Raw genomic sequence first — 21,099 nt, forward strand, 5'->3', positions numbered from 1 at the left:
TGACTTTTTAGGACTTCCTCCGCACACCTGCAGTCAGCAGCTGGAATTCTGCAGGGGCGGGGGTGGGGCCGGGGGGGAGGGCTTCCCCTTCTCCCTTGTCAGCCTGTGTGTGTGGATGTGTTTTTATCCGTGTGGATCCTTATTTTATCCAATGTGATTGCGATCCCTGGCTCTCTCTGTTATTGTCATTGTCACCATGCCCGGGACAAACAGCTGGCTAGATGCCAGGGAGGAGAAGGTGGGAGTTGGGCTTTGATGTGTGTGTGTCCACGGTGGGGCCCTGGGGGCCAAGAGGGGCTATGACCTTGGGCAAGTTGGGGAGTATCTTGGGGCCCCCTGGTAAACCCTGATGTTAGGAAGAGAGGCTGGGAAGGACTGACCTGCAAGGCCTTTTTGCTCCCTTGGGGGTCCCCTTTCCAGGCCTTGTGCTGGCTCCCTGCTGAGACTGAGTGTTGGCTTTGGGCAGTTCCTGGTGGCCAGCTGTCACCTGTCACCTGTGGGCGTGACGACGCGGAGGGTGGCGCCTTGGCCCCGCCCACCTCACGCTCCCCTGGCCAAGGCCCTTTCCTCCGAGGTGCTGAGGCCTGTTTGTTCTCGTTGGTTGGTAACCGAACGCTGACCTCATCCTGGCACCGGCTCTTCTGACCTTCGGGTCTGTCTGCGTTCCTCTCTTTCTTAAAGAAACAGCTGCGTGGGCAGGGGTGCTGCTGCAGTGATGGGCCTGCCCCCGCTGTGCCCACCTGTGCCCACTGTGCCAGAAGGGCCCCCGGAGGCCTTCAACTTCCTCGTTGTACAGAGAAGGTGTTCTGGGGCCCAGGGAAGGCAGGCGACCTGCCCAGGGTCACACAGCGAGTGGTGGCTGGACTCTGCTCCCCTCACTGCTGGTGACCCTCTACCGTGACGAGCCTCACCGGTCCCCTCTCAGCCCAGGGCGGGTGTTTGATGCCAGGATGAGGGCTGATGGTTCCTGCTCTGTGTAGCGTACGGGATGTGAGGGTTAGCCACCTTCTCTACCCAGAAATGTGCGGAGGGCTGGCGCACTCCAATCAGAGGCGCCCTGGGGGAGGGCCTCCCCTGCCGGAATGGGCAGGCGCTGGGGTCTCCCCAGCGGCTGAGCCTTGACCAGAGGCGCCATGGAGGCCTGGCTTGCCAGTCCTATTTGGACCCACCCACTGAGGTCGCTGTGGGAAGGGGAGGGTTCTCTGGGCCCTGCCCAAGGTGAACGGGTGACCTTTGAATCCTGGAAGCTCGTGCACTCCCTCTCTTGTGGGGAGAGCTGAGGGTCCAAAGGGCAATTCCAGCTCCCTGTTGACCGGGTGAAAGGCAGCCTGGGCCAGAGGGTCATTTGGAGAGCGGATGGCAGGACGGGAAGGCACCTGGGGAGGCTGGTGGGGCCAGGAGAATCCCCCCACCTGGGGCACCCTCATCAGTACCAGTGCCTGCAGGGCTGTAGCCCCTCTCTGCCAGGGTCTTGTGCGGCCTTTTAGGAGGCTCTGGGAGCCTGATCTGTCCCCATGGTATGCACTGAGGGATAGGCGGGGATGGCTTGCTTGGCAAATGCAGCCAGCCTGGACCCCACGCCCAGGTGCTCCTTGCAGAATGGCAGGGATGTGGCTGTGCATGCCTCCTCCCTGCCAGCTGTAGCCCAGGGCCTGCCTGGGGCACTCCATGCCTCGGGAAGCCCCCCACGATGACCCAGGGTGGATGTGCAGGTCTGTGAGCTTCCTCAGAGGAGCTGGGTCATGCAGCAAAATCACAGCCGTGCTAGGCGGTAGCCAGCTCCTGCCTGTCCACCCTAGGTGCCGCAGGAGACCCCTCCATCCACGTAGCGTGGGGCCGTCTGGGGTGCAGGCTCCCCTGCCCGGGAAGAGCTTCATCCTTCCTCTCCCTGAGCCTCATGCCTGGACCCCCAGCTTTGGGGTTAGACCCCATCCTTGCAGCCTTCGAATCAGACCTCCAGGTGACCTGTGACGAAGCACATCCTCCCTGGCCTTGCTCAGCCTGGCTCTCGTTGCCACGAGGGCCTGGGGTCTGGTTAGTGTCGGCTTGGGTCATTTCTTCTCTCGCCATGTTCCTTTCTTTTTTCCTGGACCCACCTTTCTGCCTGGGTTTGGCTTGGGCTGCCTCTTGAACCCTGTTTCCTGGGGCATTGAACTGGGGTTCGGGGGCAGTTTGCTAGGAAGTGGGGGGCTGAGCCTGGACTCAGGCTCACCTGCTTGGTCATTCCATCCCCCCTCCCTGTAGGCCACCTGCTATGCATCCGTGAACACGGGGCTGGGCACTGGGGTCTGTCCAGCCCCAGGGGTCCATGCACGTAGGACCCTCACTCGCACCCTAGGACTCTGTTTATGGTGGGGAGGTCTTCCCTGCGGTCTATGGAACCAGCCTTGGTTTGTTTCTCCATCACAGCCAGCTCAGTGGTCCGTACACTCTACGCTCTACAAGAATCTCAACTTAAAATAGAGAAGGGGGCATTTGTTTTATGAACAAATAGTACCACCGTTGCTTCAAATAATCTCTGGGTGTGGCAGGCCTAAACTGGATTCATACCCCGTTTTTACAAGCTGGTGGTGATGCACCAGCCTCGCTAACTCTGAAAGCGAGGCAGATGCAGGGGGCTCGGGTCGGCCAGGCCCCAGGTGGGCAGTCATGCAGTGGAGATGTCTGTGGCCCGATGCCGCCGTCTCCATGGTGACCTGGTGCTGGTGGCGGTGTGCCCTTGGCTGGCATCATGGAAACCTCCACTCACCATTCCTTCCCATCAAGGTCATGCCACTGGGATGTGGGCAGTGGAGAGGATGGGGCCAAGTTTTAACTGAGCATCTACTAAGTATACCAGGCACTGAGCTAGGGGCTTCCAGAGCTGCTTGCTACCTTCCTCAGCTTTCTTAGTCCTCGTGGCAGCCTCCCAAGGCTGGTTTCTCTCATCTCATTTTAAAATGAAACTGAGACAAGAGTGGCTAGGCATGTCACCTGAAGTCACACAGCCACAGCTTTTATTCCCATGGCTGCCGTCACAGATGACAACCTTGGGGTGGCGTACACAACACAAATGTGTCATCTTATAGCTCTGGGGGTCAGCAGTGCTAAAATCAAGGTGTCAGCAGGCCTGAGGGGGAAACCTCCTGCCTGTTCCAACTTCTAGACGCCACCCGCATTCCTTGGCTTGTGGCCCATCCCTGTCTTCAGAGCCAGCAGTAGTGCTTATTTCTGACCATTCCTCACTTCACACATCCCTCTGACCACAGCCAGGAACAGCTCTCCATTTTTCACACTCTCATGAGACTAGGTTGGGCTCCCCTGAATCATCCAGGCTAGTCCCCCCTCTTGACTGCCATAACTTGAATCACATCGGCAAAGTCTCTTTGACTGCATAAGTTCACATATTCGTAGATTCCAGGAGTTAAGAATGGGCATCGTTGGCTGGACAGCAGTCTGCCAAGTACAGTTCATAAGTGCAGGCTGATCTTTATCGTGATGTTTGGGGGAGACTGAGGCTCGAGGGTGCTGGCGGAGCTGGGACCCTTCACTGGTTTTCTCCTCTTGCAGCGTGCTCTGGCCACAAAAGGAGCTGGTCCTTCACCGGCTAGAAGGGCGTGCCCTCCCTAGGACCTCGGGGGAGGCACGCTGAAGTCAGTCTTCTCCATGACCCTTCAGTCACCAGCCACCTGCTGTGGGTGTCCTGTGAAGTGGGAAGGGCGGTTTGCTGTCCCCACACCGAGTCTGTGTCATTTTAACGGGCGGGTCCTCGCTACTTACCTCGCTACTTACTCGGCCTAATTGCAGGGGTGCTGCCCTGCAGGGGCTCTGAATCACCTCCCGGTCCTGCCCTCTGAGCCCTCTGGGTCACCTGGGCCTCCTACCCACATCTCTCTGGGCCTGGGCAGGGGAAGGGGCTTGTTCAAGGTCACAGAGTGGTTGGGGCAGAGAGGGGACCCGCTCTTGTCCCTGAACTGTCTGCAAGAGGGTGGCTTCCCACTGCTGTCAGCCTCCCATCCCCATGGACTCCTCCTCTCCCTGCAGGCTCTGACCTGCTGCCACTGGGCTGCTCCCAAGGGTTGGGGGTGGCAGCAAAGGAGGCCTGTTGTCGTGGGTGTTTGTGAGGTTTTCCAAAGTTGTTGTTTAGTCACTGAGTCGTGTCTGACTCTTTGCAGCCCCATGGATGGTTGCCCACCAGGCTTCTCTGTCCATGGGATTTCCCAGGCAAGAATACTGGAGCGGGTTGCCATTTCCTTCTCCAGGGGATCTTCCTGACCCAGGGATTGAACCCAGGTCCCCTGCATTGGCAGGTAGATTCTTTACCATCTGAGCCACCAGGGAAGCCCGACTTCTTCATGTTTTTACTGTATCAGCAAAACTCTGTCCAGATGTGATGCTGCCTCCAGAGCTCGCTGCCTGGAGCCCCCTCTTTCTCTTGCTCCCAAGGCCTTGAGCCCCAGCTCTGCTGCTTACCTGCGGGGTGGGGTTCCTGCTGAGGTGTCAGACATCAGAGCTGCTGGCCGTACCTCCAGCCGCTCCCCTGTATCTGGAATGGGGATCCCTGGGTCTGAGGAGCCAGCCACGCCCAGATTTTCCCTGCTCCACCTGCCACTCCTCCCCACATCTCCTGCCCCTGACCATGGCTGGAATGTGCCCTGGTGTCCTGCCCCCTCCCTCCGGCGACCTCTGCTGGCCAGTCAGCCCCATTCTGGCTCCACCAGCTTTTCATGCTTGGTTCAGTTCAGTTCAGTCACTCAGTCGTGTCTGACTCTTTGCTACCCCATGGACTGCAGCACGCCAGGCCTCCCTGTTCATCACCAGCTCCAGGAACTTGCTCAAACTCATGTCCATCAAGTCAATGATGCCATCCAACCTTCTCACCCTCTGTTGTCCTCTTCTCCTCTTGCCTTCAATCTTTCCAGCATCAGGGTCTTTTCCAAGGAGTCAGTTCTTTGCATCAGGTGGCCAAAGTATTGGAGCTTCAGCTTCGGCATCAGTCCTTCCAATGAATATTCAGTACTGATTTCCTTTAGGATTGACTGGTTTGATCTCCTTGCAGTCCAAGGGACTCAAGAGTCTTCTCCAACACCACAGTTCCAAAGCATCAGTTCTTTGGCACCCAGCTTTCCTTATAGTTCAACGCTCACATCCATACATGACTACTGGAAAAACAATAGCTTTGACTAGACAGAATTGTGTTGGTAAAGTAATGTCTCTGCTTTTTAATATGCTGTCTAGGTTGGTCATAGCTTTTCTTTCAAGGAGCATGCTTGGTAGAGATAGATGTACCTGATATCTAGCAAGGAAAGCAAATTCTCTTTCCTGCTCAAACCCGCAAGGTCTCCACTGTGGCTGCCAGAGGGTTTGCTTGATACGTTCTGGGGTCCATGAACTGCCCCCTCCTCACACCACTTTTAGATATCCACATGTTCTGGTCTCAGTGGGGTCCCTGTAGTACAGCTGTGTTTGCAGGAGTTTAGCCCCAAGGAATAGTCAGGGCCAGGCAGCATGGGGTCCCTCGGGGAAGGAGCCCAAGAGGGGAACCATTTGAACAGTCATTGCTCAGCATAGATCAGGGGTCCCCAGCCCATGTGCACGTTAGGATCACCTGGAGGATGTCTGAATCTTATGTGGACATCCAGGCCCCTTTGCTGGAGTCCTGTTTAGTGGGTTTCAGAGGAGAAGAGATCAAATGTTAAAAGGTCCCCGGGGAGCCAGGTGCCGTGGCTGAGAGACACAGGCCAGGTGTGACTCGGGCTCTGTGTTCACCCCTCCTGTGGTGCCTCTTGGTGGTCTGTTCAGCCTCTGTCACTAATTCCCAATCATTCAGAGCAAAATCGGGGTTGGTGGGGGAGGGGACGGACATTTGACAGGGTTGACACCTGCTCTGGCGCCTAAGCGCACAGGTTAATTTCCGGGCCCGCACACTGAAGTTGCTCAGTTGTGTGCGACTCTTTGCAACCCCATGGATTGTGGCTTACCAGGCTCCTCCATCCACGGAATTTTCCAGGCAAGAGTACTGGAGTGGGTTGCCATTTCTTTCTCCAGGGGATCTTCCCAACCCGAGGATCGAACCCGGGTCTCCCACATTGCAGGCAGACACTTTACCCTCTGAGCCAGCAGGGGAAAACTGAAGGTGTGAGAAGAGAAGTCTCTTTTTCCCTGGTTTCAGTCTGGCTGGTCAGGCTTCCTAAGCGGTAGACAGAAAATGAGTTTGAGTTTCCGCTTGAGAACACCCGCAGCTGCAGGTGGGTCCAGACCGGGGCAGGTTCTAAGTGTGCTGGGCTGCTCCCTCCAGATTTCAGCCTGGGTTGAATTAAATGCCAGGCGGCCCCAGGAGGGCAGAGCACCAACCTGTGGGTCCCTGGAGCCATGCGTGTGGCACACGGAGGGCCAGGAGGCTGCCAGGGGCAGCCATGTGCCTCGTCGGAAGAGGGTGAGCAGCCGGCCTGGGGAGGTCTCACTTTTTTTTTTTTTTTTTTTGTTGATCACTTGGTATTATCTTTAATTAAGTACAAAGACTTTTCCAATCACATCACATAGAGGTCATTTTATCCACTGCTCTGTTTGGCCGCCAATCTCTTGTCTCTCTCCTCAGCAATGGTAAGGCGAATACCCTTTCCACGGGGAAGAGAGATCCACGGTTTGTTGCCTTTGCCAATAACAAAAATGTTTGAGAGCCGTGTGGCAAAGCTGTTGCCGTTCGCATCTTTCACATGAACTACATCAAAAGAACCTGGATGTCTCTCCCGGTTTGTAATCACACCAATTCTTCCCAGGTTAGCACCTCCAGTCACCATGCACAGGTTACCAGTGTCAAATTTGATGAAATCAGTAATCTTGCCAGTCTCCAAGTCAATCTGAATGGTGTCATTCACCTTGATGAGTGGATCGGGGTAACGGATGGTACGAGCATCATGGGTTACCAGATGAGGGATTCCTTTTGTCCCCACAAATATCTTTCTTACTTTGCACAATTTATACTTGGCCTCCTCAGGTGTAATGCGATGAACAGCAAAGCGACCCTTGGTGTCATAGATCAAACGAAAATTCTCTCCAGTCTTATCAATGCTGATGACATCCATAAAACCAGCAGGGTAGGTTATATCTGTGCGGACTTTGCCATCGATCTTAATGAAACGCTGCATGCAAATCTTCTTTACTTCATCTCCTGTTAGGGCATACTTAAGTCTATTCCTTAGAAAAATGATTAGGGGGAGACATTCCCTTAGCTTGTGGGGGCCAGTAGATGGACGAGGGGCAAATACACCAGTAAGTTTATCCAGCATCCAATGTTTTGGAGCTGCTACGCGTTTCAGGTGCTTCTTGGGACCCCGAGCCATGGCTGCGCTAGGCACGAAAAGAGCAGGTCTCACTTTTGATCAAGGCAGCTGTTCATTTCTCTCTGTGCCCATTCATTTTCTTGGCTCCGCAGGATCCGATGAGGAAGGTGGGGCACAGCTGTCTCCTTTGAGCTGGAGAGGTGGGATCTGAGGTTTCTAGGATCCCTTGTCTCAGGACATGGAGAGGGGAGCCGGGGAGGGGCGGGGTGCCAGCCTTTCGGAGCCTCGTGACCCCGTGAGGTCCAGAGCCTGGGGGCCAGCAGGTGCCCTTGGTGGGGGGGAGTCCGAGGGGAGAGAGGGCCAGGAGAACGTCGTCTAGGGCAGAGCTCCCTGGGGCCTGGGCCCTGCCTTGGAGGCAGAGAGTTTCCAGAGCTGCCCCATGGTGAGAATTTGTGCTCAGGGAGGGGGAGGGGAGGGGAGGGGAGCCGTGGGCCTTCCCAGGCCTTGCCCTGTGTGCCTTGATGGGTGGCCTGGAGGAGCACCAGGTTTGGGGATGGGCTCACACACACGCGCGCACACACACATGCACGCACATCTCAAGTTGCAGCCCTGCTTTTATGAGCTCTGTGACGGGACCGATTCCTGGGCCCCTCTGAACCTTGGTTTCTCCATCCGGGGAGGGGGTGAGAATCGCTGTTCCCCTGACTGGGTCAGGGCTGTGACTGAGCAGCGCCAGTCCCCATGGCCGTGACATTCTGAGAAGCCCAGCGTGATAGCCCCAGGGCTGCTGGGGGCCTTCGAGGAAGGGCGGAAAGAGCCTTGGCTCTAGACAAAGCTGGGTTCACATCCCAACCCTGCCGTGTTTTCACTGTGTGACTTTGGACTTGCTACTGAACCTCTCTGAGTCTCAGTCCCTCTGCAGTAAACAGGGATGGTGTGCGAGGATCACGGGGATGCCGGAAGCATTGGGCTTTTGCTCACTGCCTGCTGACGTACAGTAGTATGTGTGCTCGGTCGTGTCCGACTCTTTGCGACCCCGTGGACTGTAGCCCGCCAGGCACCACTGTCCTTGGGACTTCCTAGGCAAGAATACTGGAGTGGGTTTCCACTTCCCTACTCCAGGTATACAGTAGGTGCTCAGTAAAATTTGTGTTCTCGTTCTGTGTGGACCAGAGAAGTCTTTCTCACTCCCGAGGCTCTGGAAGTCAGCTGCCTTGGCCCACACGCCATCCGGACCCACTGCGGGCGACTCAGGTGGGCAGGCCCGGCCAGAGGAGGGAGGTGCCCAGGCAGCCTGCCCTGCTCAGCGCTGCCCCTGCCAAGTGGTGTCCTCACGGGAACCTGATGTTCCTCTGATATGCCTGCCGCAGCCCTCTCGCCTTCATCCATAAATAATGCCTGTCTCACATTCAGCCCACACCTCCCGGGGCAACGATGTGTGCCAGGAGACAGATGCCAGTGGGCACTGGCCCAGGCGTTCCTTAACCTGCCTGACCCACCTCCCTGCCTTTGCTCGCTCTATACCCTCAGCTGGGACTTGCTTTCCATCCCCGCCCCACTTGCCTGCGGGTCAGTGTCCTGCTTGCTCATCAGTGCTCAGCTCAGATGCCTCTTCCTTCAGGCAGGACTCCCTGATTTCTCCCTGTCATCGCATCCTTGCTCTCGGTGCCCTGCCATCCCAGGGTGAGCCTCTTCACTCTACCCTTTGCCCTTCAGCAGATGTGGTTATTCCTGCAGCTCCTTCCTTAGGCTGAGAGCCCCTTGCAAAGGGGACCGTGCCCTGGGACAAGCATGCTGACTGCTGGTCCTGCTGGCACCTGGCCCTGTGACCTTGGGTGGACCCAAGGTCACACTTGCTGAGTGTTTTTTTCCTTCTCTGTAGGTTGGGCTATCTGCCGCCCACCTGGCAGGGTCCCTGGGGGGCTCTAGAGGGGAGCAGAGTGCTCCCCATGCTCTCCTCCCAGCTTCGTGGGGAAACTTCAGTGTTACCAGGGCTTCTGTCCAGCCTTCAGGCTCTGCTTGCTTCCCGTTAGCAATGGGGAGCTCACCCACCGCTGGCAGCCTGGACTGTCCTGAGGTTGGTGACTCTCCTTTCCAGTCCTGGATTTGGGGACCATCTGCTATGTGAGAACACAGTGCTCTGGTGACCTTTGGGATTGCCCACGGTCAGGAGTAGGTGGGTCTGGGATTGGAACGCCCTTTAAGTCCTTTCAGGACACAGGATGGTCCCCGGACTCAGCTGGATTAGTGTCCTTGTGGTGGTAGTGGGGTGGTTTAGAGGGGTGGGGTGGTGGGCCTGCATGGCTCTTTCATCAGAGGCGAAGGCAGTGGGAACATCATCCTAGGGCCTGCTGAGCCCGGTCTGCAGGCAAGCGCGCCTTGCTCTGTGTCTGTCTTAGCTCCTCCAGCTGCTCTGGGTGGCTTATAAACAACAGGAGTTTCTCCGTCTGGAGGCTAGGAGCCCAAGGTCAAAGTGCCGGCAGATTCAGTGTCTGGGGAGGGCTACTTCCTTGTTCATAGACGGCCTTCTCCCTGCTGTGTTGTCACAAGGCAGGGGGCAAAGGAGCTCTCTGGGGTCTCTCTTATTAGGGCACTAATTGCACTCATGGGGGCTCCACCCTCATGACCTAATCACCTCCCAAAGGCCCTGTTTCCTAGCACCGTCACACTGGGTGTTAGGTTTCAACATGTGGATTTTGCAGGGGGGACAAACAGAGCGTAGCCCCTATTCCTGGAGTCTGGAGCTGGTCAGAGCTCCCTGGGGGTGGTTCTCCTGGTGGCCCTTGCCTGTGTGAGTCAGTGCGTCAGTGTAGCCTTGTTCCTGTGCCTTGTGGGGGGCGGGGGATAACTCCCATGGGGTCACCTGTCAGAGGTGACAGCTCTGCCACCTGGGCAGGTGGGAGGCCCACGTGGAGACTGAGCCCCATGGCGCAGAGTAGGGGTGTCTTCTGGCCCACCCTGCTTGATTTCGATCTCCACGACCGCAGGTGTGGGTAGTGCTCACCTGCCCCCTTGGAGGTGAGTCCTGAGACGGGGGAGAAAGGAGAGAAGCCCAGAAAGGCTCTCGGGAAGGCAGAGATGCTCTGAGGAGCTGCTCTTATCCCCTGGGACAGAAGGGGGAGGGAACCTGGAGCAGAGAAGGGGCCTCAGCTTAATGAGACCTTTCAGGCCCGATGGGACCCCCAGCCCTGACGCCGCAAGCGATCCCTTCTTAATGAAGCGGAAGGAGAAAGGAATTGAATCAGACGTGGAAACGTCAGCCGTCTCAGGGCAGGGCATCCAGGTGTGAGCCCCCACGGAGGGCCCCAAGGCATGGCATGGCTGCGTCTCCTGCTAGTGACGAGCCACAGAGCCTGCCTGTCCCCAACACCTTACAGGGACCCTGCTCAGGGAGAGGAGGCTGGCAGGGAGGCAGGACTGGTGGGGACCCCAGGAGAGGTGGCAGCTGCAGAGTCAGGCCCCTTGTGTCGCTGTGTGTCACGGCGCCCGCCCCCCAGCCTCCATCCCTTTCCTCCCGTGCAGAGAAGGAGAATCGTACTTTCTCCTGACCGTGGCAGGCACTGTTGGCGCCCTCCCAGGTCCTCGTGGCACTTACCACTCCGAGCCCACCGCCTGCTTCGCCTGCCACACCTGCAGCTCTGCGTGGGGGCTTGTCCCATCCCCTGTCCAGGTGGGCAATCCTGGGGCATGCACACCCCTTGTCTGCCAGGAGCGGCTCCCGTCAGCGAGCCCCTGGGTCGGCGAGTGACTCCGAGGCCCCCGGAGCTCCCCAGAGGGTTGACACCCCCTGTCCTCGGCTCCTTCTGATCCCCTCTCACCTCCCCACGCCCCCCCACCTGGGCTTCCCAGGCCCCCGTCCCACCTAAGTGCTTGCCCACGCATCCGTGTCTCATCTAAACTAAGATGTAAGTTCATGATGAGACAGCGTGAGTGCTGCGGGCTGAGGTCTGGGGAACACTGGCCCTTGGCCGATGGCATTGCTCTGCCCTGGGTGGCCTGGGGGTGCCATGTCACGGTCACAGGCTGAGTGCTTCTGACTGTCGTTGTCGCTGTTGCTGAGGGGAGCTCGCAGGATTGAGAAGGTCGACTCCTCTGGGGAAGCCAATCCGACCCACTCGGAAGGATGAATTCCCCTTAGGTCCTTAGATCTCCCAGGACCTTCGGGCGCCCAGCCGTGAGGTTTCTCAAGGACATTGGGGAGACAGCCCCATAGCCTGTTAAACTCTATGAGCTAGGTGGGGAGGGGGTGGCGGGTGATTGGACATGGCCTCTGGCCCCCGAATTCTTGCAGTTTGGACTGATGCTGAGGCTGGAGTGACATTGCCTAGCCAGGCGGGGGGGCTGGGACAGGAGGGGAGATGTGACCTGGCAGCTTCCGGGAGGGCAGAGTGGCCTGATGGTCAAGGCCAGAACCTGGCACAAGGCTCCTGGAGGAGGCTGATCAGCGCCGGCAGGGAGGGGCTTGGAGACCTGCAGCTCCGTGACTCCCCCAGCCCCATGGGCTGCACTGGTCCTCCACGCTCCCCGGGAACAAGAATCCTTGAGGAGGGGCGTAGGGAGGGCTGGTGCTCAGGCTCCTGGGAGTGAGAATGTTTCAGGGAGCACTCCCTATCTCCCTGGATGGAAGGTGGATCGTGAGTCCCCCAGAATTGGACCAGTGGGCCCTGCCCGGGTCAGGGGAGGTCTGAGGGGATGGATACCTTGGCCAGCCCAGCTCGGGGTCCCTTTGGCAGTCACCCACCCCCCTTACACACACCCCCCACTCCCCACCCCCCTCCGCCCAGCCATCAGGCCAGGAAATGACTCTTCCCTCCCTGCTGGCTCCACTCATTACTGCAAACCCTGGGATTAATTTAATTACACGCTTGTCTCCTAGAGGCTGGGGCATGGAGGCGCCCCATGGGATCCCAGTTGCCCAAGGCTGCTGGGGAGGATTAGGGAGCCAGGCCCTTCTTGCCATCCCCACACTGCCCCCACCCCTGACTTGAGGGTCCACCTGGCTCCCATTCTTCCCCACCGCAGGGCACTTGCTCTGACCTCTGGGTGACCAGATGTCCGGCTCCCTGGCCCTGGGCAGCGTGCACAGCCTGGTTTGGGGAGCTGAGGGTAGAGACAGTGGGGAGGGGTCCCGCGGGGCAGGGGAGGTTTATCCAGGACTTTGAGGAGGCAGCCTCATCGCCTGTTAGACTAAGCAGGGTTGGGCAGGCTCGGGGCTGGGCCTGGGGCTCAGGAAAGGCCCTCAGACCAGAACTGGGGGAAATGGGCAGAGGGTGGGTGATGGGGTCCACTTTCCAGGCCATGCTCTGGGCCACCCTTGGCATCAGCAGGGGGCTCTGTGATGTGAAGGGGAATCATTTAATCCCTCCACCTTTTTTATAAAGAAAGATCTCTCCCTATTCTAAAAGCAGATTATTGGAAAACTCACAGGAAATGGTGTGAATAAATAAAAGATCACCCGTCCCCTCGTGAGCAACACTGCAATCAGTATTTCCGTGTGCCTCCTTCCTGGATTTATTTCAATACACAGATATTTTTAAACACAACAGCAATTATATGTGTGCTTTTGCGTCCAGTTCTTTTCACTGGCGTTGAAGTGTTTTTTTTTTTTCCTGTATCGTTGAGGAGAGAAGCTCTCCCAAACGTCATTTGAATGATGAGAAGGGTGCGAACTGTCTGCTGTTGTTGAACAAGTAGTTTCAGTTTTGGTCACTGTAACACCATCTGCATGGAGCTGGGAAGGCCTTTTTCCCAGGTAGTGTTCCAGGGAACCCTGCTGCCAGCAGCCGGGGAAGGACACAAAGTTCTGGGGAGCCCAGGCTGCACCCCATCTCCGCCCTGGCGCTCAGAGGCCTCAGCAAACCACAAACACTAGGGCCCTTCCCATCAGGCCTGTTTGTGTGGATAGGTGTGGATGGGTGTGGATGCGTGTGGACGGGATGTGGGAGCTGCTGGTCAGTTTGGGCAGACGGATGGGTAAACCGAGGCGAGGGGCTGGCACAGGGCATGGACTGTAGTGACCGCCAAAGGCCCCCCGCCCAGGCAGGGGGGATCTACCCAGCCCTGGCCTGGGTACCGGGTCCTAGTGGGGGCCTCTGGAGTCACCGCCCGGGGTCCAGCCCCCCTCCGCCCTGCCCTGCGTGTGTATGCAGAAGCCCCTTCACCTCTCGGAGACCGCTGTGCAGGGCTCCCTGCAGAGCTGCCCTGTGCTTACTTGTGTCACCTGTGGGGCTGGGGTGGGAGGCTGGCCCGTGAGCAGCCGTCTTCCTCTCTAGAAGCCTCCACATTCCTGAGAGATGACTGGTGGAGAGCAAGGGGAGGAGTCGGCTGTGTAATCGGGGTGGGGTGGGCCGCCCCCCATTCCTGCCCAGGGCTGGGCTGCAGTCTCCTGGGTCTGGTCCAGGGCTGGGCACACAAGCCTCCTCAGATCCTTCTGATGCGCTCAGGGCACAGAGTGACCCCCCAGCAGGTGGGTCAAGGGGCAGCCGGGTACCTGCAGGGGGAAGCATCCCCCGGGCATCTCAGAGGGCAGAGCTGATGATGGGCAGAGGCTGGTGGAGCCAGGCCCAAGCTCCAGGGCAGGGCGGGAGGGAGGTGGTCATGGCATCTGGAGAGGGGATCACCCACTGCCCCATCCTTACATGGAGCCCGGGCCGAGCTCCAGTGCCGGGGAGGGGTCATGGCATCTGGGGAGGGGACCACTGACCACCCCGTTCTCACAGGGCACCAGTGGGCTCCTCATCGGCCCACAGGCTCTGTGGGGAAGGGGTGCGACGTCCACGTCACACACGGGGACCCTCAGGGCTGGGGGCCCCTCTGGGGTCATGCTCACTCTGCTGTCTTGGTTGCATGACAGTCCCAGCTTGTCCTCTGGCAGCAGCCAAGCCCCATTTGCCCCCCACCCCCCACCCCGAGAAGGTTGAAAGCCCCATGGGGGGCAGTGCTGTGGGGGGTTAGGGAGCTGGCTTACGTCGAAGGTCTGGTGCCTTCTGAAATGAAGGGTCACAGTGTGATCTAGGAAGACCCTGAGTCCTGTCGTGGGCCAGGAGGGCAGGGCAGGAGCAGCAGGCTGGCCCAGGGGTGGGCAGGGTCCTGGCTGGTGCCTGAGCCAGGCACCCGTGTGACTTCAGAGGCACGCGGCAGGCCCCTCCCAGTGCCCGCAGACCTGGGGAGGAGCCCCCGCTGTCACTGAGGCATCGGGCCCAGCCTCCTCCCTCTGCCCCTGCTGTGACCTCCCCTGCCCCGAGTCCTGCCTCCTTCCACCTGCCACATGTCACCCTTGGCCTCCACCCAGGCCAGCTCCCTTGTCCTGGCCTAGAGGGACTTTTCTCCTCTGAGCCCATTTCCAGCCCCATGGGGAGGGGGGACCGGGGCTGTGGGTAGCTGGGGTGGCGGTCTTTCTCCTGCTTCTGATGCAGAAGGCTCAGTGGGTGAAGGGAGGGTGGGTTTCACCCCCCTGCCGCATTCAGAAACTGGGGGCGTGTGGTTGGGGGTGTCTCTGGCCCAGCCCCTGACCTCAGGAAAGGTGCTGGGTTACACCTACAATCATTTGTAGAAGCTCAGATGGGATGGAGTGGGGGAGGCCCAGTTGCCCCCACTGCACGGGGGAGGGCCTCCCTGCACCGCGGGCCCTGGGGTGGGCTGCCCTGGGTGGGGGGGCCATCAGGGGCCTCCTTTTGGACCTGAAGCCCTGTGGAGGCTGAAGGTATCAGCCCAGGACAAGCTGGTGAGAGAACCCCTCACCCCGGTCCTGCAGGTGGATGGGGAAACTGGGCTCTGAGGCCCACCCGGGGGGGCGGCGCGCAGGGGAGGGCCCTCCTGCTGGAGACAGTCTGCTGGCGGGTGACGCGACTCCTCTGTGCCTTTCAGATCCCTCGTCCACCTACATGCGGCAGCTGGAGACCAAGGTGAAGCTGCTGGAGGGTGACAAGCTCCTGGCGCAGGTAGGCTGGCTGCACCCCGAGGGCCAGAGCGGGCCCTGCCTCCACCCACCGCTCCAGGGCCCGGCCCCCCCCAGCCCCAGGTGGTCTGCGGGTCCCTTCCCACTTCGTGCCCCCAACATCCCACCTGCCCTCCACTCCCGCCCAGAGTCACCTCCAGGGACACCTGCTCGAGGACCCACAGCCTCCGGGCGGCCCTCTGTCCTAGCTGTCCCCTGTCTGTCCCCGCCGTGTCCTGCGAGCTCCTTGGGGGCCCAGAGATGCTGTGGAACCCATGCTTGCTTAAGAAGTGGGCTGCTTTGCCCCTCTGCTGGGTGCATCAAGGCCCAAGAGCGCTTGCCTGTGCTCAGAGCCATAGGGAAACTTCCCTGGTCCTGCTGGGCTGGTTTCTTTACAGGCTGGGCTCCGCCCTCCACCCTCCTGCCTGGCCTGGGTCCATAGAGAGCTGAGGCCAGGCCTGACCCCGGCCCATCCCCAGCACAGGGACGACAGGTCGGAGATGGGTGATGAGGTCGGTGCAGGGAGGAGATGGAGCAGGGCGGCTGGAGCGTGGAGGGGGCCTGACTGCCCGGACGAGGACGAGGGGCCCTCCCCGCTGCGGGCGGGGTGCTGCTGGGAGGCTGTGGTCAGCTTGGTCAATCGGGGCGCCCAGTGTGGGGGGCCAGCTGGCTGGGTGGACCCTCCAGCCTCTCTCCCCCCTCGTCCACAGCCTTGACTCCATCTCAGCACCCGCATCTCCCCAGCCACGCCTGCTGGCTCATAAGTGGCCAGCCTGGATCCCAGAGTGTGTCTCTGGGAACCGACCCCAGGGAGGGCTCGGTGGCCAGGCCCCATTGCTAAGTGACCAGTGGGGCTTGGTGCCGCTTCCCTCTCAGGCAACTTCTGCCCACCGGGCGGCTGCTGGGATGCTCACAGCCCCGAGGGCAGCCCCACGGCTGCCGTCCCACCTCTCGCCCTTGCATGGGCGGCTGGAAGGTTAGTTCCGCAGGACTCCGCGGAGTACGTGGTTCACGCACTCAGGCCTCCTCCTCCATGGCCACCGTGTCAGGTGCGCAGCCAGGCATCGAATTGCAAGGCCCGTGTTCAGACGTCGGGTGTCGGGTGTCGGGTGCTTGGCCCCAGGTGTACTGGCTTCTCGGGGCTGGCAAGGGCCGGGAGGTTGGGGGCTCTCCTGGCTGTGAGCTAGGGCTCCCTACACCCAAACACTCCCCCAGGGCTGGTCCTGGTTGCGAAGGAGGGTGTGTGGTGAGGGGTTGCAGGAACTGTAGGCAGAGGTGAAGGGGGGCAGCATCAGGACTTTGGGGGCCTTGGCTCTGGAGCTGGTTCCTGTCCAGCAAGTAGGGGAGAATGTCACTGTTTCTGGAGAGAAGCAGGTTGAGAGCTTGGACCCCAAATTCAGGATGCTGTTTGCAGTGTTGTTCCACGGTCCAGCCAGGCCGTGGCTTGTGGTCCTGTTTCCAAGGACCAGGGTGGATGTGTCCCTGTGGCCCCTGCTCTCCTAGGCCACGCTGTCCCATCGAGAACGTGCACCCACTTCCACGTGGTGGACTTGGCCTTGCTGTTTGTCATTTAGTTGCTCAGCCGTATCTGACTCTTGGCGACCCTGTGAACGGTAGCCCGCCAGGCTCCTCTGTCCATGGGATTCTCCAGGCAAGAATACTGGAGTGGGTTGCCATTTCCTCCTCCAGGGGATCTTCCCGACCCAGGGATCGAACCCGCATCTCCTGTGTCTCCTGCATTGCTGATGGATTCTTTACCACTGAGCCCCCTGGGAAGCCCTTGGAGGGCACAGACGTTGCTAAATCCAAATCCCATCACACCTGATGGATCTGAGCAGCTCCCCTGCCTCCTGGTCTCTTGCATGTCAAATGGGGTCCAGAAGACACTCAGCTGCTGGGTGACCCCCAGGCGAGGTCACAATCACTGACCCACAACCCTTACCACCAGCCAGGCCTGGCCCTCACTGCCTTCCATGTTTTCCCTTTTATCCTGGGCAGGCACCGTTAGTGTCCTCACTTTATATATGGGGAAACGGAAGCACAGAAAGGTTAAGCCACTGGCCCAATGCCACCCAGCGAGTAAGTGGCACTTTAGGGATTTGAACCAGGCCTTCTGGCTCTAAAGTCCTGGGGTTGCCCTCTAGCCAGGCTGACCTGCCCGGCAACTGGCTCACAATGGACACTGGTTGAGCCTCAGGTACAGAGGTGAATTCCTAGTCTCTCTTCCTGCTCATGTTGCTAGACGGACCATCCATCAGATGATGGAAAGAGGGGGTGTTCTCCCTGGCTGAGAAAGAGGCTGGACTGGGTCTAAGGTTCTGTAAGGAAGCAGTTTGAGCCCTCCAGAGACCATGTCACCCATGACAGAGGGGACAGGGAAGTGATGACCAACCCCAGACACCAAACAAGGGGAGAGGGGATGGTCCAGAGCCTGTCAACAAAGCGGCACGTCACAGAGGATGCTGGCGAGCAGACACACTGTGAGCCCAGCACCTCTGGAGGGCTTGGGCGAGGGAACCAGCAACCAGAACAACCCCTGCACCCAGGGAGGCAGGAGACAGGAAGGAGGCATCAGCCATGGGCTGAGACAGCGGAGGCCCGTTTCTCAGTCCCACGGCCAGGATGGTTCAAAACTCAAAGTACAAAAAGGAGCAAGCAGTTCATCAGGGATCAAGTCTGGCTGAAAGGGCGCGGTCTGCCAGACCCTGAAAAATCCCAGGCTCCCAAGACCAGGAAAAGGAGGGAAGGGCAGACACTTGCCCAGGGCTCCCCAGGCTCCGGCCAGCGCTGCAGTGGGCACCCCTCCACCCCTGGATTACAGGAGAAGAAACCGAGGTGCCGGGACATAAGACACCCCGCTTAAAGCCAGACACACAGAGGGTGAGAGCTGGAGCAGGCATCGTCTGAACCCAGGTTCCTCCGGGGCCCAAACCCACTTTCTCACACCATCAGGCCGACAGCCCCACGGCTGCAGGTTGAACTGTGTCTCAATCACATTTATACATGGACCTATTGACCCCCATGCCCCCCAGAACCATGAGACAGTCCATTCAATACACTACAGTTGCTTAAGCCCCTTCTCCACCCTCCCACCCCTACCAAGTATATGGTTCTTTTCTCAGGCAGCCCCAGTAAACCAACTCAATCACCCATCCCGGGAAATCCTCCTCCACCCAGGCCTCAGTTTCCCCATCCCGGCTCGGTGTAAATCCTGGGGTCGCCTCCAACCTGAGTGTTCAGCGACTCCGTGCGGCATGGCAGGACAGGACAAGCGGGCCCTGGGGCCAGGAGGCGCGGGGCAGCTGGAGCCAGTCCCAGCCGCTGGCCTGGACCACCGCCTCCGTGCCCCCGGAGGGCCGCCCACTCCTGCCCAACCAGCTTCTTGCTCTTTTGTGAAGCTGGCTTCTGGGCACACGCGGAGCCTTTGCTGATCAGCCCCGCAGGGAAGTGAACAGAGGGAACCACGGAGCAGCGTCAATGACAGCCGCCCCCAGCCCAGCCCTGCCAGGCACAGAATCCACAGGGAGAATCATACCATGGACCGAGCTCCAGATGAATCATCGCAGGGGGAGCAGCTGCACTGATGAAATTTTAAAGCCGACATGAGAAAGAAAATACGAACTGCAATACACTAATTTAGCCTGTGGACACTCTGGCACATTTTTAATGAAAGCTATTCTGGAGCTAAATAGAGGTGGTGGTGGGGGGGATGGGCAGTGGGAAAGGGAACCCGAGGAGGCCCTCTGCCCCTCACCCCAAACCCCAAAGCCACATCATCTGAAGATAGTTAAAAGAATAATGCTGCTCTCTGCTGCTTTTCACCAAAAGGCAGATTTTTCCGCTTTGCACAGGGCTGGAGGTTCCTGGGCAATTTTTATTTCACTGACAAGACTTTGGTGCCAGAATCATAAAATCTCACAAGCCAGAGCCCATGAGGCTGTGGCCAGATTCCCACCCGTGGCAGCAGTCTCCTTCCTAAACCTGGTCATCCATCCTCCCATCCTCCCACCCACCCACCCTTGATTACCTCCAAAGATGATACACTCACTACCTTATGAAGCAGGTCTCCCTGGGTTAAGCAGATCTTCCTTACTCTGGGCAAGAAGCAGTCTCCCCTCTGACCCAGACAACTGGGTGGGGTACAGCCAGGGCTCCCCAGATGCATCCACCAAGTCCAGCTGGGCACCGAGGATGCATGTGTGAGATCCTGCAACCCGGTCCACGAGTAGCTGACACTCCAGCACGGGTGGGGGCTGAACTCCCCAAGGGAGGATCCCAAAACCCCTTCAGCAAGAGCAGCCTGTGGTGTGAAGAGAGCTCAGAGCAAGTGCTCACTGGCTCTGCATGTGCCCTCCAAAGCCCTGTTCTTCCACCCGTGGAGGTCACATGGCCTGCCCCTCAGTCACCTCATCCTACCAGGGACACAGGAGCGGACAGTGGTCTTTGTGGCTGAGACCTGGTCTGTGTGGTACCCATCGGTCACAGGCCGGACGGTCCTGGGCGGTACTCACATCCCAGGTTGAGTGCCGAGCTGCGTGGGGAGTAGGGGGCAGTGCCAGCTGCGGATGAGAAATACCAGCTATTTGTTAACCGCATGTGGACACCACGTGCCTGATCTGAGCTCCAAGCGGAGAAACCCTCTGGGCCTGGGCCACCCTGCAGCCCTTTGTTCAGTGGCCTGCAGATGAGTTCTTATAAAATACAAGGGGAGAAAATGGAAGTAAATCTGGCCGGCAGGACCTGTGTGTTCCCGTGAGGGGCCTTTGCCCTGAGGACACAGCAGAGGCAGATCCCCGGCCTCCCCAGGGCTGGCCGGGGTCTTGGGGTGCCTCTCAGGGGGGCAGCTGCGTTCTGGGTTCTGGTATCAGCCTCGGGGAGTCAGGGGCTGGCCATGTGCTGAGCCACGTCCTCGTGGAATCCGGAGTTTCTGAAAACGTGAAACTCTGACGAGGCACCTTGGGGACCCCACCTTGGCCCTGGGACCCCCTCCCACTCCAGCCCAGCCCAGGTCCTGGCGGCTTTGGGGCAGTGGGAGTCCAGGGGTGGGGAGGGTGGTGGGTGGGGTTTGCGGGGTGACATGTGCTCTCTTCCCTTCCAGCTGCCCCGCCCCTACGGCCGCCCCCGGCGCTGGCTTCAGGTAGCCCTGCCCAGGGGGCTCGTGTGCAGTGGCGTGTGGGGTGGGGGCGGCTTGGAGTGCTGTGTGATGCCCTGTCTGCTCTGGGATTCTCTGCAGGGCCTTCCTGTCCCTTCCCTGGGGAGCTGACCACCCCCCAGGGTCCTGCATTTAGATTCATTTTGGGCTTTGCCTTCTCCCTGAGCTGGTGTTAATTCCCAGCTTTACAAAACAACAGCCAAAAGTGAGGAGGCAGCGGCCTGCTGTGACAATGCCCAGGGCCCCCATACACACCTCTCATCTGATCTGCCCAGCGTGTGAGGTCGTGGGGGGGCGGCAGGGGGACAGGTCATGATCCACACTTTGCAGGAGAACCTGCAGTGCTTAGTGGGGCGAGGGGCTGGCTGACCAAGGCCCCAGGCGTTAGTGCTGGCTCCTGGCTGGCCAGGGTCCTTGGGCGAGGTCTCCAGGGGTGCCTGGTGTTTGGAAGAGCTCACCAGTGCCCAGCGATAGGCTCCCAGCCCCACCGAGCCGTACAGCCCTACCGCCCCTGGGAGGCAGGCGTTACCGCCCTGGGTCACCCTTCTGGAAAGCAGGCCTGGTGTCACCTGGGATTGGAGCCTTGTTCCTGGATGGAGACGCTGACGCCTCCCTGCCCCATGAGGGCTGGCAGCCCGAGGGATGGCTCCCTCTGAGGGGGCCCTGCTCCTGGTCACTGGGTACAGATCGGCCTGGGGGCCCTGGACCGGAGTGGTCACCTGCGGGCAGGCTGGCTGGTGGGGACCCTG

The 21,099-nt window shown here is 59.3% G+C and overlaps 2 protein-coding genes and 1 long non-coding RNA gene across 3 annotated transcripts in view; 2 read left to right on the forward strand and 1 right to left on the reverse strand.

Moving 5' to 3' along the window:
* Positions 1-21,099, forward strand: part of CCDC85C (coiled-coil domain containing 85C) — a 77,870-nt gene that overhangs the window by 44,417 nt on the left and 12,354 nt on the right. Inside the window, exon 2 of the mRNA XM_081549791.1 lies at positions 15,129-15,202. Within this exon, the coding sequence (XP_081405917.1) occupies positions 15,129-15,202 (74 nt within the window). The remainder of the gene's footprint in view (positions 1-15,128; positions 15,203-21,099) is intronic.
* Positions 6,446-7,346, reverse strand: LOC145529418 (small ribosomal subunit protein eS4, X isoform). The gene has a single exon (XM_081549792.1). It carries the CDS (start codon positions 7,320-7,322, stop codon positions 6,531-6,533), a length of 792 nt encoding a protein of 263 aa, XP_081405918.1. The 5' UTR covers positions 7,323-7,346; the 3' UTR covers positions 6,446-6,530.
* On the forward strand, positions 17,415-18,846 carry LOC145529419 (uncharacterized). Its single transcript, XR_014071204.1, has 2 exons — positions 17,415-18,078; positions 18,597-18,846. It is a non-coding gene; the product is annotated as an uncharacterized LOC145529419 (long non-coding RNA).

The sequence above is a fragment of the Giraffa tippelskirchi genome, chromosome 12 (genome assembly GCF_054371585.1).
Source record: "Giraffa tippelskirchi isolate mGirTip1 chromosome 12, T2T-mGirTip1v1.2.pri, whole genome shotgun sequence".
NCBI classification, from domain to species: Eukaryota; Metazoa; Chordata; class Mammalia; order Artiodactyla; family Giraffidae; genus Giraffa; species Giraffa tippelskirchi.

Excerpts from the sequence above, each read along its gene's own strand:
- LOC145529418 (XM_081549792.1), bottom strand. The coding sequence starts at position 7,322 with ATGGCTCGGGGTCCCAAGAAGCACCTGAAACGCGTAGCAGCTCCAAAA.